Below are 15,198 nucleotides of genomic sequence, written 5' to 3'. Positions count from 1 at the left end.
GTTTCATGTTACTGGGAAACTGGGATGGTGGGATGTTCCCGGGGCAGCCCCGCAGACAAAAGGCCATTGTGCAGCCGCGCAGCGATGGCTGCAGCCCCGGAGCATCCCGCGCTCCCTGCCAGAGCCAGCAGCCACCGCAGGCCCAGGAGGTGGCACAGCCGGTGGTGGAGGAGCACAGGGCACCCACCAGGGGCCTGAGCAGCTCCCCAAAACTCATGGGATGCTCCGGAATAGAGTGCCCAAGCCAGAGCACCCCACACATGGCCCCTTGCCCATCCCCATCCCACCAGCAGCAGCACCCAAAATGCATCCTCGCCACCCCAGGGGACAGGGGTGGCACTAAACCAGACCCTGCTGGCACCGAGTAGGGGTGACGGGCAGGGACATGTCCCCACAGGTCAGGACGTGCAGGTGAGGGGTGGCTGAGCCTGAGCCGCTTTCCAGCCCCACCGGCTGATCCTGCTCGCCCTGCGGCCGCCATGGATCAGCCTGTGCTGTCTCAGGATCATCAGGGTACAGGGAGTTATTTATGAGCATTTCCCTGTGCGGGGGCTGTGCTTTTTGCAGCCCCAAGCGCTCCGGATCTCAGGGCAGGGAGCACCTCCAGCTCCTTCTCCTGCTTCCACCAAAGCAACCAAATTCTCCTCTGAACCCCCAGCTCCCGCCGCGCCCCATTAACCGCTGTTCCAGAGGCTCTGCAGGTGACAAGGACACCCGCTCGTAATTAGCCAGGTGGCCTTTCTAATCACCCAACAACCTGAGCTGACTCAGAGGATCGGGTTTCCCCTTTCCCAGGGAAATTAGCAGGAATTAGGCGCCCAAATCCCAAAGGCAGCTTTGCGGGGCTCGGTGGCAGTGCCAGGACGCAGGGCAGGGCAGGATAAGATGTGTGCCACTCGGGGCCACCCTCTGGTCCCCCATGTCCCCCCTGGGTGCTTTTAGGGACACCTGATCAGCCCCTGCGGCTCTGAGGAGCCCAGGGCGCTGGGGGTGATTTCAGGCACCTTTTTTTACAGGGCACTTTCCAGAGGCGCAGCTTTTCGCAAGCCCTGGGCTCCCGTTTCACCATCAGCGCTCCTCCCGGGCCTGAAATACTGGCTAAAAAAACCGAGACAGGAACTAATTCACGTGTGCACGCCCCATTTGCAGCTCCTCGTGCACCCCACGGCGCTGGCCCGGGGCTGTGCCCTGCAAACCCCGGGCTCAAATCGGCGGTTTAAGCCTGTAAGTTATCAGGTGATTTAGGAATTTGTCCCCAGAATGGAGCTGCAGCAAAACGCTGCCCTGGTGAGAGCTTAATCTGCTCCAGGGGTGAGAAGGAGGAAGGAGCCATTTAATCAAATTAACAGGCCTGGTTTGGGGTGGGTCCTGGGCTGTTTGGCCGCATGGGGCTTCATCAATGGGGCCATCGGGGAAACAAAGCGGGGAGGGGAAACAAAGGCCACGTCCCTGTCCCTGTCCCTGTCCTCCCGCGCCATGGCCGGCGGGCCCTGCGAGCACCCGGACCGGGACATCCCCGTTCTCATCCCGGGGGGGCTCCCAGCGTGTTCGGGCCTCCGGGACACCCCCGTTCTCATCCCGGGGGGATTCTCAGCGTGTTCGTCCCGCCGGGGCTGCACGGCTCCGTGCGCTGCCACCCGACACGGCGCAGGCCGCTCTGCCGTGCCCCACGTTGGGCTCAGCTGCGGTGGGGGGATAATAAATCATTTGTTTCCCTGTTTCAAGCCATTTTCAGCTTCCTCTCCGGCTGCAGAACTCAACGGCGGGATGGGGGAGCTTGCCCAGCCCTGCTCCCAAACCCACTCGGCCGCGAGCTGTAAATCAGGAACCCAAGTGCAGAAACAAAAGTGAAAATGTTCGTCCCGGAGTGCAGCCCTGGGCCCGGCCCTGGGCTCTGCTCCAGCCCGGTTTTTTCGCTGTTTTGCCCTCCTTGCACGTGGCTGTGTGCCTGTACCTGCCTGCTAGGCCGTCTCCTCGCCTCTCTTAGCTCTGGGCCGCCCCTGCAGCTCTGTTTTTCTTTAAGGACCAAGTGGTCACCCCACGGGTGAAGCCAGTGTGGGGAGACTCCAGCGTGGGCTCAGGGAGTGGGGAGCTGCAAAACTTTGAGGGATTAAAGCAGAGCAGCCCCGGTCGTTTTCAGAACTCGGGCTGCTGCCATTCACGGGCAGTGCACAGTAAATAACGAGGGATATTAATAACAGTGAGCCTCTGCCAGCACACAAACCAAGTTCCTCATTGGGCTCACGGCAAAGGGGAAGCCCGAGCAGCAGCGTTGGGGTAAAAAGCACCCTGGCACATCCAAAGCAGGCAGGGGGTGCCTGCGGGTGGAGAAACGTTAATTTTAACCACAAAAAATGGGTACAAACAACCCCTGGCTGGAAACAAGGCCCTGGGACGGGGAGACCCGGCAGAGCTTGGATCAGGAGCTGCACAGGGTGCAGGCAGGGTGTGCTTGCTCTTCCTGCGGGTGTTTGGGAACAGGAACCCTCTTGCCAGGAGGGTTCTCTCCCATCTTTGTTTCATTTTTTAATTGTGAGAAAGGGACACTGCTCTGATTGTGTTTTAGGCAGGGGAATTTGTAGGGGATTTGAAAAATCCAAGTAACAGTTAGCAGAAACAAGTGCCCCAAGCTTGGCTGGGTTTGGTTTGTTTTTTCTTCACAAACATTCCCTGCCAGAGCAGTTTTGCACAGGCAGATATTGATTCTTTCACGTTTCATATTTTTAAGGGTCTCCTTTTTTTTAAAAATCTTTTAATAACTGAAACTTAATTTTCTGAAACTGAAACTTAAATGCAGCAGTCTGAAGTTCAGATCCTCACTTCAGAGTTCAACCCTTAGAGTCAGGATGGTCAAAAGCACCTAAATCAGTTTCCATGAGATTTGTGAGTGTTGTTTTCTTAGGAGTTTGCAGAAATTTCGCACAACGGGATGCTGAGTTCTGGATTTCCTGGTATCCCATCATGGAAAAGCACCACAAGACCCCAAATGCTCAACTTGTGTTACAAACTGCCCTGACACAGTGGGAACCTGGGTTTTGGGGTACCTCACTGGAGAGCTGATCTCAGCTGGCTCCAGACTCACCCAAACCCCTTCCAAAGAGACCAGAGGAATTCTGAATGAAGCTCTCCACTGCAAACAGAGCCCAGCAGCTGCCTAAAGCCCAGGAGAGCCTCAGGGGCACCACGAGCCCCCAAGCCCCACTGTGCACAGAGTAGAACCTGCTCCCACAGCAGCCTCCCCTTCCGGCAGTGCTGCTGCAGTAACACATTCAATTAATATCACACATTAAATTAGTATCACACATTAAATTAATATCACAGCACCATCCAGGCAGCCCTGGGGGGCCTAGGGAGGGAGCCCCCACTGCTGGTGCCTCCACACGGGGACCAGAAGCTTTTGTGGGGGTTGACCTGGTGAGGAGGCAGCAAACAGAAGGAGCATCGTGCTCTGGCCATTGGCACATGGTGATTGCCCCCACAGGGACACCAAACCCCCCACGCCAGCCCAAAATACAGAGAGGGGGGAGCCACGGGTGCTCCCATGGGGGATCACCCATAGCGGGGTCACCACCACCATCCCCGCGGTACGGCCCCAGCCGGGAGCACGAGGGTGTCTCGATGCTCTCCGGCCTCGCAGGGGCCGCTCCATCCGCCCGCGGGGACCCTGGGGCGGGCAGGGCCAGGGGCGCAGCCGCCGCCGCCGCAGCCCTTTGAACGGCCCTATCGCTCCCGGCCGCGCCGCCCCGCGCCGCCCCCGCCGTGATGCGGCCCCGGCTCCGCCTCCCCCGCTCCGCCGGCGCTGGGAGCTCCCTTCGCCTGTTTGCCCTTATTTAATTTCGAGTGTGATTTTGCTATTTTTAGCAGCTGGATCCCCTCCAGTAAGGCTAGGAGCTCGCTCCGGTTTTTTTTTTTCCCCCCTCTCCCCCCTTTCCCCCCCCCTCCTATTTTTTTTTCCCCCTCGTTCCCTGCAAATGATTTTGACCCAGCTTCCTTCCTCCTGGAGCAATTTTTTTTCCTCTCTCTCTCTCTTTATTATTTATATAAATACGCGGGGCCTGGCGGGGCCGGGGATGCGGGGCTGAGCCGCAGCCTCTCTCTTCTCCTTGCAGATCCGCAGTCGCCGCGGGCGGGGGGTCCCTTCGCTCCGCAACACAGACCCGCCGGGAAAAACAAAACCATCAAACCGGCCCCAAAACCCACGGCGAACGCCCGGCTCCGGGATCAAGCTGACTGTGAGTGCCACCTTCCTCTTCCTTTGCTGCGGGGGGCCGGGGCTCTGCTTCCCCTCGCCGCATGCGGGGCACGATCGGCCCCGGCGTGTCGGGCTTTGCAGGGACGCGGCTGCGTGTGCGGCTCGCCGTGCTTCGCTTTATTATCGCTATTAATTATTGTTAATAGCGGCGGGATGCACCTGGCGGGCCGCGGCCGAGCCGGGGGTGGTGGTGGGGGGGGGGGGGGGAACGGGCGGGGGTCGCACCGCCGAGCGACTTTGCTGCACTAACTCGGCTGCGGGGGATGCAAGCGGCCCGCACCGGGCCCGCACGGCCCCGGGACGGCCCCGGGACGGCCGGCACCGTGCAAGGTGCGCGGGGCCGCGGGCGCTGCGAGCGGGGCCCGGCGGCGAGGCCGGGGCGGCGGGAGGCGCGCGGGGCCGCGGCGAGGCCGAGGCCGGCGCTCGGGGAACGAGCACACGCGGGCGGCTCGGGGCGAAGTTGCGGTGCTGGGGCTCAGCCGCCCCCCCCCGGATGGTGCCCCCGCAGCCCGGCAGCCCCGCAGCCCGCCCGCAGCGCCGGCTCCACGAGGGGTTTTATTGCACCACCCCCCCCACCAGGACAGGGGCTTCACAAAGCCCTGATGGTGCCCTTCCTGCCTCTTTTCTTTCTCCTCCACCTCCCTCCTTCCTTTCCTTTATCACTTCCTTTTATTATGCATCCCAGGAAGGAAGGGGGGGACTTTGCTCAATGGCAGCCCCGGGGTGGGGTTCAGAGCAGCCCCACGGCGGGTCTGTGCTGAGGAGGAGCCCGCACATCCCTCCCGGCCCGCACCCCTGCCCAACAGGCTCTTCAACTTCTGCTCCACGATTCCTTCCCCTCCTCCTTCTCCATCCCTCTGCCAGGAGGTGCGGCTGGGATCCTTCTCCAGCTGCCATCAGGCTGGATTTTCTGGGCGTGAAGAGCTTTTATATATGTATATTTATATATATATATTTTTTTTTATTATTTTTTTTTTTTTAAAGATCTAAGGCCCCCGCCTATCTCCTCGCTTCTCCTGGGCCAGTTTGTTTAATCTAAGAGTAGGTGGCAGGAGCGGGGGATTTATGGGGTTATCAGCACAGAGCAGCATAAGCCAGCGCAGGCGGCTGGGAAGGCGAGAGCAGGCCCAAGAGCAGGCGGGAGCATCGCTCCGAGGGGACAGGTTGGCCCTTGTGCAACCCAGAGGTGGCTGCTGAGGACAGCCCGGCTCACGCCGTGGAGCAGAGGGAGCGATGAGGCTGGGGGAGGAGGGCCCGGCGGCTCAGTATCCATAGGGGTGGAGAGGGGAGGAGGTTTTTCCTCCCCCCAGCTCCCTCCATCGAGAGGCAGATGTGGCCCCTCCACCTCCGAACCGTGCAGAGATGTTCCCCCCGCCCCCGGCCGCGGGGAGCCCGGCAGCCCCTGCCCGCGTCCCCCCACTGATTCCTCCCTGCCTGGAAAGGTTTCTCCCTCAGCTGCTTCCTCTCCTCCATGGCAACCCAGCTGCTCCCTCCCTCCCTCCATGGCTCTGATGCGTGTGAGCAGGGCCGGAGCTGCTCCCGCCATGTGCCCGGCACAGTCCCACAAGGCTGGGAGCACGCCCGGGGCAGGTGCTGCCGAGCTGGGGGCATCACGGGGAGCTGGGGCTGCTCTCGGCAACAGGGCTTGGTTGGGAAGGTGCTGGCATGGCAGAGGAGCACCCCCCATTTCCAGCATCCTCCTTCCCAACCCCCTCTGCCAGAGCCCCCCGAGCCCCCTGAGCTCTGGAGCCCCTGCAGAGAGCTGGGAGGTGCTGGAGGGAAGGGGTGGGATGAGGAGGGATGGGGGGGTGGGATGAGGAAGGATGGGTGGGTGGGATGCACAGGGGTGGGTGGGAGGTGCACGTGCTTTCCCCAGCACCAACAACTTTGCAGCTGCTGCTTTTGGGGGGCGTGGGGGAAGACCCAGCGGCACCCCCGTGCCATGGAGGGTCCCCTTGGCATTCCCAGCTGGAGCTGCTGTGGGCTCTGGTTCCTCCTCCAGGGGAGGAGAGCCCAGCAGGGTGGGGGCCATGCTGGGCCCATCTGTTTCCAGCTGCGGGAGGGGGCACAGAGCAGCTCGAGGCTGCTCTGCCTCTGACAGAAATTGACTTAAAAAGAGACAAAATCGACAAAATCCCCGTCCCAGCCCGACCAGCAGCCGGCCCTTTGCTGGCCTAAATCTAAACCATACTTCTTTATTTTCCTAAGAGACTCCTTGAAGGGCTCTGGGATGCTGTGAGTAATATTTTCGGGGTGTTTACACTACAGCATGGTTTCTGTCTCCCAAAAAAAAAAAAAAAGACTCCGAGGGTGGTTTTTGTTGTTGTTGTTTTGCACTCATGAGTCACTTCCAGAGGGGAGCAGGAGCTGACGCCTGTTTTTTGAAAAGGCTCAGAGGTCTGAGAGTGGCTCCTCAGGCTGCATGTCCTGCCCACACCCTCCCCAGTGAGGCTCAGTGTCCCAGGGGGCTCACTCAGCACCCTCTGCCCCCACAGCCCCGCCATCCCAGCTGTTCCAACACCATCAAATCGGGACCAGTTCCTCAAAACTGAGCATTGTTGTCCCAGAGGTAGGAGGGTGCCTCCATCAGCACACACAGGCTGGGCACACAGCCTCGGAGCTGCCTCTGGGAAGCCTCACATGTCCCACCCTGGGCAGGTGTCCCCAGCATGGCCGTGGTCACCTCACCCGTGTGGGGTCACCACAAGCACCAGGGCTGTGGCAGCAATCCTGCTCCTTCCCACCCCGAGTCCATCCTGCCGCCTCCTGGGCTGGCAGCCGGGCACGGAGCCACCCCCACAGCTCTGGAAAAGCAGGTTTTCCCTGTGCCCCTGGGAAGCAGCGAGGTGGAGAGGGGAAGATGGAGCCTTTTCCTTGGTGGAATTGCTCCAAGAGCAAAGGGAGAGCTGCCCAGCCCTTGGGGACGTGCACAGGGGAGGTGACAACCCGGTGTCCTCAGGTCGAGTGCCTGTCCCTAACCCCAGCCAGGCAGCAGGAGCAGGGGTGCAGCAGTGCTGAGGCTGGGGAGCAGGGCTGTGGGACCTGACGCCCTCTCCAGGGCCCTGGCACCCCCTGGGGACACCCAAAGTCCCCAATGCCACCACTCACCCTGCCTCAACTCGCCAGTGCCAGCAGCACATCTGGGATTCCAGATTAAACCTGGAGCCACTCTCCTCTCCTCGAGGACAGGGCCCAGGCTCTGCAGGATGGGCAGGCCAAGCTGCTGCTCCCCAAACGCCTGAGGGGACCCCAGGAGATGGGTACTGGCCATGGGTGGCTGTGCCATGGGCTCGGGGCACAGCCAGGGCATTTTGCTGGCCAGCCCGTGCCAGGGGCACACAGGGGGCATCTCTGCTGCCCCAGGGTGAGGGCTGGGGGATGTCACAGCTGCCATGGGGGGCCAGAGCCGTGCCTGACTGACCTTCCTCCCTCCCACTCCTCCTCACCGTGCTGGGACAGACGATGAGTGAATCCAGCGCCAAATCCAGCCAGCCCCTGGCCTCCAAGGGGGAGAAAGACGTGGCGGAGAAGAGGGGCCGAGGACGGCCCAGGAAGAAGCCGCAGGTACGTGGGGTCCCCTATGAGAAAAGGGGGGACTGGGCACCCCCAGGGTATGGGGGCAGCAGGAACCCCCCCCCACACACCTTCACCGCAGGCTGGGGACACCCCCAGTGCAGCCCTTTGGGCAGCCCCTCCCTCCCCAGGGCTCACCAGCAGCTCTGGAGCCCTTCTTGGGGGTCTCCAGAGCCCCCCAGAGCTCCTGGCCCTGGCTGGGGGCTGTCCTGCCCCTCCCCAGGCCCTGCTGAACCTGCCTTTGCAGACAGGCTAATTAAAGCCCCATTAGCAAAAGCTGCTCAGAGAGATAAGATGCTGCTGGAGCCTTTATAGTACCAAACCCAGCTCAGCCCCCCCCACCCCACCCGAGGCAGGTGGGGTTTGTGCACATCGTTTTCCTGCAGAAAAGGTGATTTGTGCCTTCCCTGACACTTCTTCCTCTGCTGCAGCACCAGCAGCGAGCGGGGCCTGGGCTGAGGGGCCATGGGGATTGTCCAGCTGGGCTGAGTGGGTGATGCTGGGGGTAGAAAAGGTCACCTGTGCCCAGCTGAAGGACGCACAGGAGCCTGTGCCTGGTGTCTGATCGCCAATCCCAGTGCGACCAGTGCTCCCAGTACCACATGGGAGCATCCCTGCCCTGGCAGGGTCTGCAGGGACTCCCAGGCTGCACTGGAAGCCACTCTGGGCATGCAAACCCCCTGTGCTCTCCCTCCAGCAGGAGCCCAGCGAGGCCCCGACCCCCAAGAGACCCCGTGGACGGCCGAAGGGCAGTAAAAACAAGGCCACCCCAAAGGGCAGGGTAGGTACCTGGGATGAGCTGCTGCAGCTGGGTGCTGCTACCACAGCAGGTCCTCTTTGAGCTCAGTTATGGACAATTCAGGGCAGATCTGCCTCAGAGGTGGGGATGGGGGAAGGAATGTGGCCCTAGGAGGGTGGGGGAGCTGGGGGCCGTGTGTCAGCAGCAGGACACCCGAGATAAACCTGTTTGCAAAACGTGCGACTCACATCCTGCACCCACCTCGTGACTCAGGGGCATCCCAGGGCTGGGGGGGCTCGGGGGGCTGGCAGCAGCACCCCAGGAGATGCCACTGGGGTGATGAATCGCAGTGGGAGGACAGGGAACTCTGCCCACCCCCGCCAGCATCCTGGGGACAGCCTGACCAAAATGCCTTTTTTGTTGTCCTGGCTCAGAAAGCTGCAGTCACACCAGGGAGGAAACCTCGAGGGCGACCCAAAAAATCGGTGAGCAGGCTTTTCCCTTCCCCATCCACCCTGGCAGGGCACTGGGCACTTTGGGGGCACAGCAGCTCCCAGAGAGCCCCACAAGTGTGGGGTGGAGGCTGCCGGGTTGGAGGAGCTCCGAGCAGTTGAGCCAGCAGGACACTGCACTGGGTGGGCTCTGAAGCCTCCAGAGGTGTGGGTTTGAGGAATCCTGCCCACCCCACCTCCCCATGGGCCCAAGAGCAGCGCTGGCTGGCTGGTCCTGCCCTGGGGACGTGCTGGCACACGCCTGCCCAGGGCCCTGCACAGCATTCCTGCAGCCCACGGGTGCAGCCATCCCCTTCCTTCCCTGAGCTTCCCTCCTCCATCCCATTTTTCCTCCTTTCCCCCTTGGTTTGCAGCTCAGGCGGGTGCCAGGTACCCAGACACTTTCATCTCCTTTCCCGGCCTGTCCCAGATTTTGCTCCTTTTCGCACTGAAATTCCTGGCAGAGCTGAGGGCTTGATGCCAGCCAGGGCTGCAAACCCGAGGTGCCATCCTGGGCCCTCCCGTGCCGGTGTCACAGTGCCGGGGGCTGTCTGGGGACCCCAGGCTGTGCAGCCATGCAGGGAGGTGTGGGAGGAGCCTGTCCCGTGCCAGCAGCGGGGCCGTGCCGGGACGCGATGTCCCGCTCTGGCAGGCGCGGTGGCGTTTTTGTGAATGGAGCGGGAGGAAGCGGGGGCTGCTGTGACTCAGGCTCACTCAGCCCTGAGTCACCGCCGCCTGCGGGGTCACGGCCGCCCACCCCGGCCTGGGGGCTGGACAGGGACACCCGGGGCTGGACAGGGACACCCAGGGCTGGACAGGGTCACCCAGGGCTGCCACCACCCGCCCTGGTGCCCACTGGGGACCGCGGTCCCTCTCAGAGGTGAATTGGGGGAGTGGTCTCCCCTCCTCACTGTGAGCCCACCCGGGGGTTTCTCACCTGGGATTTACCCCCGAGCTGGGGTCAGGCACGGTCCTTGGAGCAGCCCAGTTTCCCCTGTTGCACAAGGGGTGAGATGTGCCTGGCCAGCCCTTGGCGCAGGGGCACCGGAGTGGGGCTGCGCTCCCTGACACCCCCCGGCCACGCTCCCTTGCCTTGCAGCAGCAGGACGAGGAGGAGGTGAACATTTCCCAGGAGTCATCCGAGGAGGAGCAGTGACACCTCCCGAACCGGCGCTACCTCATCGCCCGACAGCCCCGCAGCGGCCGGGGGAGGGGGGTGGGGAGAGACCCGCTGTGCCGCCCTGGCTTCCTCCTCCTCCTCCTCCCTCCTCCGCTCCCTCCTCACCCTCAGACAACGGCAGCACTGGAAAATGGCCCAACCCGGGCGGCCCCCGCAGCCCCCGCCCGGGGGGGGCACCTGCCCCAGCTCCCCCTCCCCAGCCCTGGGGTTCAGGGCAGCCCCACTGGAAAGGGGGATCATGGCAGAGAGCAGGGGCTGGCACCCCCCACCTTCGCTGCCCCCCATGCAGTGATCTCACCCCGCCTGAGTGGGTGCTGGCTGCCCCCCCCAGCACTGGGCTCTGCCCTGGGGCCTCTGCAGGGAAGAGATGGGGGGGCAGTGAAGATGAGACCCCCCCTCCCCCCCAAAATGCATTAGACCTTTGCTCTGGCCTGCTGCTACCCCGGGCAACCCCCTTGGTCCCCCCAGTCCTGGGTGACTGCACTGTGTGTGGGAGCAGCTCCCACAGCAAGGGAGCCCATCCCTGGGGTGCCCACCCCAAGGGGTGGCAGTCCCCGGGGGTGCCCGGGCACGGCTGGCTCTGGGCAGCCCTCTCCTCATAGGTTCTGGTATATATATATTTTTTTGTTGAGTACTTTTTTTCCTTTCATTCACAACTACCTCTGGATATTTAAGTTCCACTCTCTGAACTCACAGGCGTGCTGCTGCGCTGCCAGGGCACTGTGGGCTCGGTGGTTCCTGTTTTCGGGGTGTTGCTGGGGGCTGTGGGGTATTTTTTTTTTTTTCCCCTTTTTTTTGGGCTTCATTTTTCTTTTTTTTTTTTTTAATTGTTATTTTGAGGTCTAGTTTGCTCTGCTGCTTCAAGGGATCGAGGCTGGCAGGGCAGAGGTGTGGGAGGACCATGGGATGTTCCCCCTGCCCCTCTGCCCCGGCACGACGGCTGCAGCGGGACCGGAGGTCGGTGCCGGGCGGCCCCGGCGGGAGAGAATCGGGGTTTGGTTTGGGTTTTATTTTGGTTCACTGTTAACGACCTTTTGGGTTCCTATTTGCAGTTACTTGAATAAAACATTTTATGGATGTTTGTGACGCTTCTGTCCCAGGGCCCCCCGGGCTGGGTGGGGCAGGGCTGGCTCCTTCCTGGGGTATCTCCTCCACAGGGACATCCAGCCATCCACCCACAGGGACATCCAGCCATCCACGGGGATGAGCTGCGGATGGAGACACAAACAGGCAGAGCCTTGCTGCCCCTCAAACTCCCACCCAAGGCCAGGAACCCCCAGCCCCACTCGGAGCCCCGGAACCAAGGCTGAGACACGTTTATTTACCCCATCTTCCCCCAGGCATCCCGTGCCAGCAGAACCTGCTGCTCCCTGCCAGTGTGCCAGCCCCAGTGTGCTCTCCTGGGCTTTCCAAGAGGCTGCTGGAGCAGTTCAAGCAAAAAAAAAAAAAACCCAGAAATGGCAAAAAGAGGCACTGAGGTAGGAGATGTCCCATCCTGGTCAGTGCTCAGAGGTGGGGGCAGTGGCTGTGGCATCATGGCACCAGTGTGGGCACGTCCTGCCCGTTCTGGGTGATGGAACCAGTGCTGCTCCTGTGCTCCCTTCCCTCCCGCGGGCAGGATCCAGTCCCGGTGCTCCAGGCAGGGTCAGGCCCTCCAGTCCCTGCGCGGGGGCCAAGGGGGCGAGCGTCCCCCCCAGCCGGGCACCACCTGCAACACAGAGGGACACACCTGCAGCCCAGGGCATTGCGGCAGGTGGGGAAGGCACTGCCCACGCGGCCCAACCTTCCCAAAAACCTCAGCTTTACACCCAAAGCCCCGCTCCCTCGAGGTCGGACTCAGCGTTCTGGGCGGCCTTTCCCAACCTCAATGATTCCCGGAGTTCCCTCGGGACAGGCACCTCACTTGCTGCTGCTGCTTCGATTTTCCGTGGAAAAACTGGATAAACGCCAATTCCCAGAACAGCGACTCACCTGAGCCTCCTCAGCCTCCACCAGCAGCTCCTGCTCCGACTCAGGCGGCTCCTCAGCCGGGTCGTAGCTGTACATGGGCAGCAGCCGGTGCCGCAGCCGGTCGGACCTGCCGGGGGTCTCTGGTGAGCGCTGAGCCCGCATCCCCCGCTGCCCCCGGCCCCGCGGCCCCGCTCACCTGCGCTTCTTCTTCACGTACATCACCTGCATCAGGGAAAGGCATCAGCGGCGCGGGGCTCCGCGCTGGGCTCGGCACCCCCCGAGCCCCCCCCCAGCACTCACCGCGGCCAGGAGGGCGCCGAGGAGGGTGAGGAGGAGGAAGGGCCCCAGCACGGAGCCCACCAGCGAGTCCCCCGCCGCGCCCGGGGCCGTGGGGGCCGTGGCGTTGCTCATGGCCCAGCGCCGGCTCCTGCCCGCATCGGGGGGGACGCGCCTGCCCGGCCCCACGGACGGGAGCTCTGCAAGCCACAGGCGGCCTTGGGAGTGACTCCCAGGCCGGGAATGACCCGCACCCCGGGAATTCACCGGCCGGGAATGACCCGCACCCCGGGAACCCACTGCCCGGGAATAACTCACTGCCTGGGAATGACCCGCACCCCGGGAATGACCCGCACCCCGGGAACCCAACGCCCGGGAATAACCTACAGCCCGGTAATGACCCGTACCCCGGGAATTCACCGCCCCGGAATGACCCACCGCCCGGGAATGACCAGCGCACAGGTAATAACCCACCTCCCGCCCGGTAATAACCAACTACCCGGTAATGATCCCCCTCCCGGTATCACCCCGTGGCGGATGGGGGGGCGGGGGGGGTCACCCCGCACCCCCCTCCCTGCAGAGCTGGGGCTGGGGGGGGGGGGGGGGTGATCCGCCTCCACCAGCGGAAGGACCGGAGGGACCCCCGCACTGGGCTGTGCCCGGGATACCCTCGGACCCCGGATCCCCACCCCAATTCCCCCCTTTCCTCCTGGTCCGGTTCGGGATGTCCCGGGGTCCCCCCCCCCCCCCACTCCGGGGATCCCCGCGCGCGCGCCACGCCCCGCCCCGCCCACCTGCGCGCGCCGCCCGCACCCGGAACCCGCGCGGCGCGTGACGGGCGCGGGGCGGGGCCGAGCGCGCGCGCGGCAAGGGGCGGGGCGATGTGATAATGGGCGGGGCTTAGGGCGGGGCGGTGGCGGCGCGCGGCCGGCAGGAGGCAGCAAAGACCGGGCGGGGGGGGGGGGGGCGGGAAAACGCGTGAGGGGAGAAAGGAAAACAGGGCCGAGAACGGAAAAATGGGGAACCAGGAGAGCCAGGAAGGGAAAAACGGGGGGAAAAACCGGGAGAAAGGAAGAAAAGGCCCCTGAGGAGGGGCACAAGGAAAGGCGAGGGAAGGGGTGGGCGGATAGATGGAGGGAGGGATGGGGGAATTGCACACCTGGCCCAGCTGGGGGTGTGGGTGAGAGAAGATGGATGGATGGATGGATGGATGGATGGATGGATGGATGGATGGATGGATGGATGGATGGATGGATGGATGGATGGATGGATGGATATGTGGGTGTGGTGGGAGACAAACATCCCACAGGGCTGGGCATGGCCGGGTTTCAGGGGTGCCAGCAGCACGGGCAGGGTCACCCACACTGGGGACTGCTCTGGGGCTCCTGCTGTGGCCGCTCTCCCCCAGGCTGGACCCGTGGGGACTCTGGCAGGGGCTGTGACGGTGCCGGCAGTGTCACCCACAGCGGTGGCAGCGCCCCAGCCCTGATCCCGGCCGCAGGGCTAATCCGCTTTGCCCGCGGGGACCAGATGGTCCCGCTAAGTGGGTCAGGCAGGAGCAGGGGACACCGGGGAGCACCAGGCCCCACTGCGCTTCCCAACAGCTACAAAAAATAATCATCAGGGGGAATGAGGTGAAAAAGAGGGGAATGGGGTGAAAGAGGGGCCTGGACATGGCGGGGTTGGGGGGACACAGCCCCTGGGCTGGCAGCAGGGCAGGGCTCAGCCCTGTGGAGCATCCAGAGCAGCAACTGGTCTGCAGCCTCTGGGATGAACTTGCCCGTGGCACAGACAGTCGTACCCTGCCTGCACCTCTGCCTATAGCAGTCCCTGCATTGCTGCCTCACCTCCTGCCCAGCCCATTCCAGGTTATTTTCCCCTCTCCAAACCAGAAAAGGGCACCAGTTGTCCCGAGAGTGGCCAGCTGCTGTTGTTCCTGGTGTCCCATTGTCCCCAGAGGTCCCACTGGCCCCAGCAGCCCACGCTGACCCCACTCTTCCCAGCAGTGGCACTGGTCTCCTTCTGTGTTGACTCTCCCTGCCCCAGAGACCCCTCCCAAACCATCCCCAGCCCCTGTTCACCACTGCAATGGGGGAACCACAGAGTGCGACAGGACCCCCAGTCCCCCCCAGCCCAGCACTGACACCTCGGGAGCCTTCCATGCTGCCACCATCCACCGCTGCCCATCCTCTCCCAGCTGAACCCTGCTGTGCCAGGGCTAAAAATAAATCCATCAATTTCTAGGAAAGCTCCTTGGAGAGCATGAGCGAGTGGGAGCACATGGCCAGGAGGAGCATGCGTGCTCCAGGGGAAGCAGCATCCTTGGGAGGAGACCGGGGGCCACCAAGCCCCTCTATATGGCCAGAGCCAGCCCAGGACACCTGCAGCATCCCCAGATATGTTTTTTACTGATCCACTGCTTCCCAGAGCACCCAGATGAGGGAAAAAGGGGAGTCAAAGCTGGGCCAGCACAGGACCTGCTCATCCCTGGAGAAATCTCCCCCTTGCTAACCTTGGGGTGGGGAAGGATGTCGGAGGGGCTGAGGGCAGCATCGCCACCCATCCTGGGGACAAGGCACCTTCTGCCCGGGGTGTACGGGGTGTCAAAGCTGGAATAACAGCACAGGGTATTTATTTCTGCCCCAAACCCCGCTGTGAGCCATCACCCCCCTCCCCTGCGCTCCTCGGCCCCCAGCACATAATTGGGGACAGCTTTGCTGAGCCGCTAAGCTCCCGT

At 62.9% G+C, this 15,198-nt stretch overlaps 2 protein-coding genes across 4 annotated transcripts; one reads left to right on the top strand and one right to left on the bottom strand.

Moving 5' to 3' along the window:
• The first annotated feature begins 3,719 nt into the window (after positions 1 to 3,719).
• On the top strand, positions 3,720 to 11,336 carry HMGA1 (high mobility group AT-hook 1). Of its 3 annotated transcripts, none has more exons than XM_054648601.2 (6): positions 3,720 to 3,878; positions 4,110 to 4,232; positions 7,712 to 7,816; positions 8,526 to 8,606; positions 8,999 to 9,049; positions 10,155 to 11,312. In XM_054648601.2, exons 3-6 carry the CDS (start codon positions 7,715 to 7,717, stop codon positions 10,209 to 10,211), a joined length of 291 nt encoding a protein of 96 aa, XP_054504576.1. In that variant the 5' UTR covers positions 3,720 to 3,878; positions 4,110 to 4,232; positions 7,712 to 7,714; the 3' UTR covers positions 10,212 to 11,312. The 3 variants fall into 3 exon arrangements, with proteins under 3 accessions (XP_054504576.1, XP_054504575.1, XP_054504578.1); XM_054648600.2 differs by having other exon boundaries at positions 8,523 to 8,606; positions 10,158 to 11,312; XM_054648603.2 differs by having other exon boundaries at positions 3,737 to 3,883; positions 8,523 to 8,606; positions 11,082 to 11,336.
• Positions 11,337 to 11,534: 198 nt separating this feature from the next.
• On the bottom strand, positions 11,535 to 13,332 carry SMIM29 (small integral membrane protein 29). The gene is made up of 5 exons (XM_054648606.2): positions 13,256 to 13,332; positions 12,486 to 12,661; positions 12,382 to 12,407; positions 12,207 to 12,312; positions 11,535 to 11,943 (listed from the first exon to the last, which is right to left on the bottom strand). The coding sequence occupies exons 2-5, from the start codon at positions 12,594 to 12,596 to the stop codon at positions 11,881 to 11,883; spliced, it is 306 nt and encodes a 101-aa protein (XP_054504581.2). The 5' UTR covers positions 12,597 to 12,661; positions 13,256 to 13,332; the 3' UTR covers positions 11,535 to 11,880.
• Between the last annotated feature and the right edge of the window lie 1,866 nt (positions 13,333 to 15,198).

Source organism: Agelaius phoeniceus, chromosome 25 (assembly GCF_051311805.1).
Source record: "Agelaius phoeniceus isolate bAgePho1 chromosome 25, bAgePho1.hap1, whole genome shotgun sequence".
NCBI classification, from domain to species: domain Eukaryota; kingdom Metazoa; phylum Chordata; class Aves; order Passeriformes; family Icteridae; genus Agelaius; species Agelaius phoeniceus.
This window is presented reverse-complemented; position numbering and strand designations above follow the sequence as displayed.

Excerpts from the sequence above, each read along its gene's own strand:
- HMGA1 (XM_054648603.2), top strand. The coding sequence starts at position 7,715 with ATGAGTGAATCCAGCGCCAAATCCAGCCAGCCCCTGGCCTCCAAGGGG. Across the intron at positions 7,817-8,522 it reads GGCCCAGGAAGAAGCCGCAG|CAGGAGCCCAGCGAGGCCCC; the intron begins GTACGTGGGGTC and ends CTCTCCCTCCAG. Across the intron at positions 9,050-11,081 it reads GAGGGCGACCCAAAAAATCG|TTTGCTCTGCTGCTTCAAGG; the intron begins GTGAGCAGGCTT and ends TTTGAGGTCTAG.
- SMIM29 (XM_054648606.2), bottom strand. The coding sequence starts at position 12,596 with ATGAGCAACGCCACGGCCCCCACGGCCCCGGGCGCGGCGGGGGACTCG. Across the intron at positions 12,313-12,381 it reads TACGTGAAGAAGAAGCGCAG|GTCCGACCGGCTGCGGCACC; the intron begins GTGAGCGGGGCC and ends GACCCCCGGCAG. Across the intron at positions 11,944-12,206 it reads TGGAGGCTGAGGAGGCTCAG|GTGGTGCCCGGCTGGGGGGG; the intron begins GTGAGTCGCTGT and ends TCTGTGTTGCAG.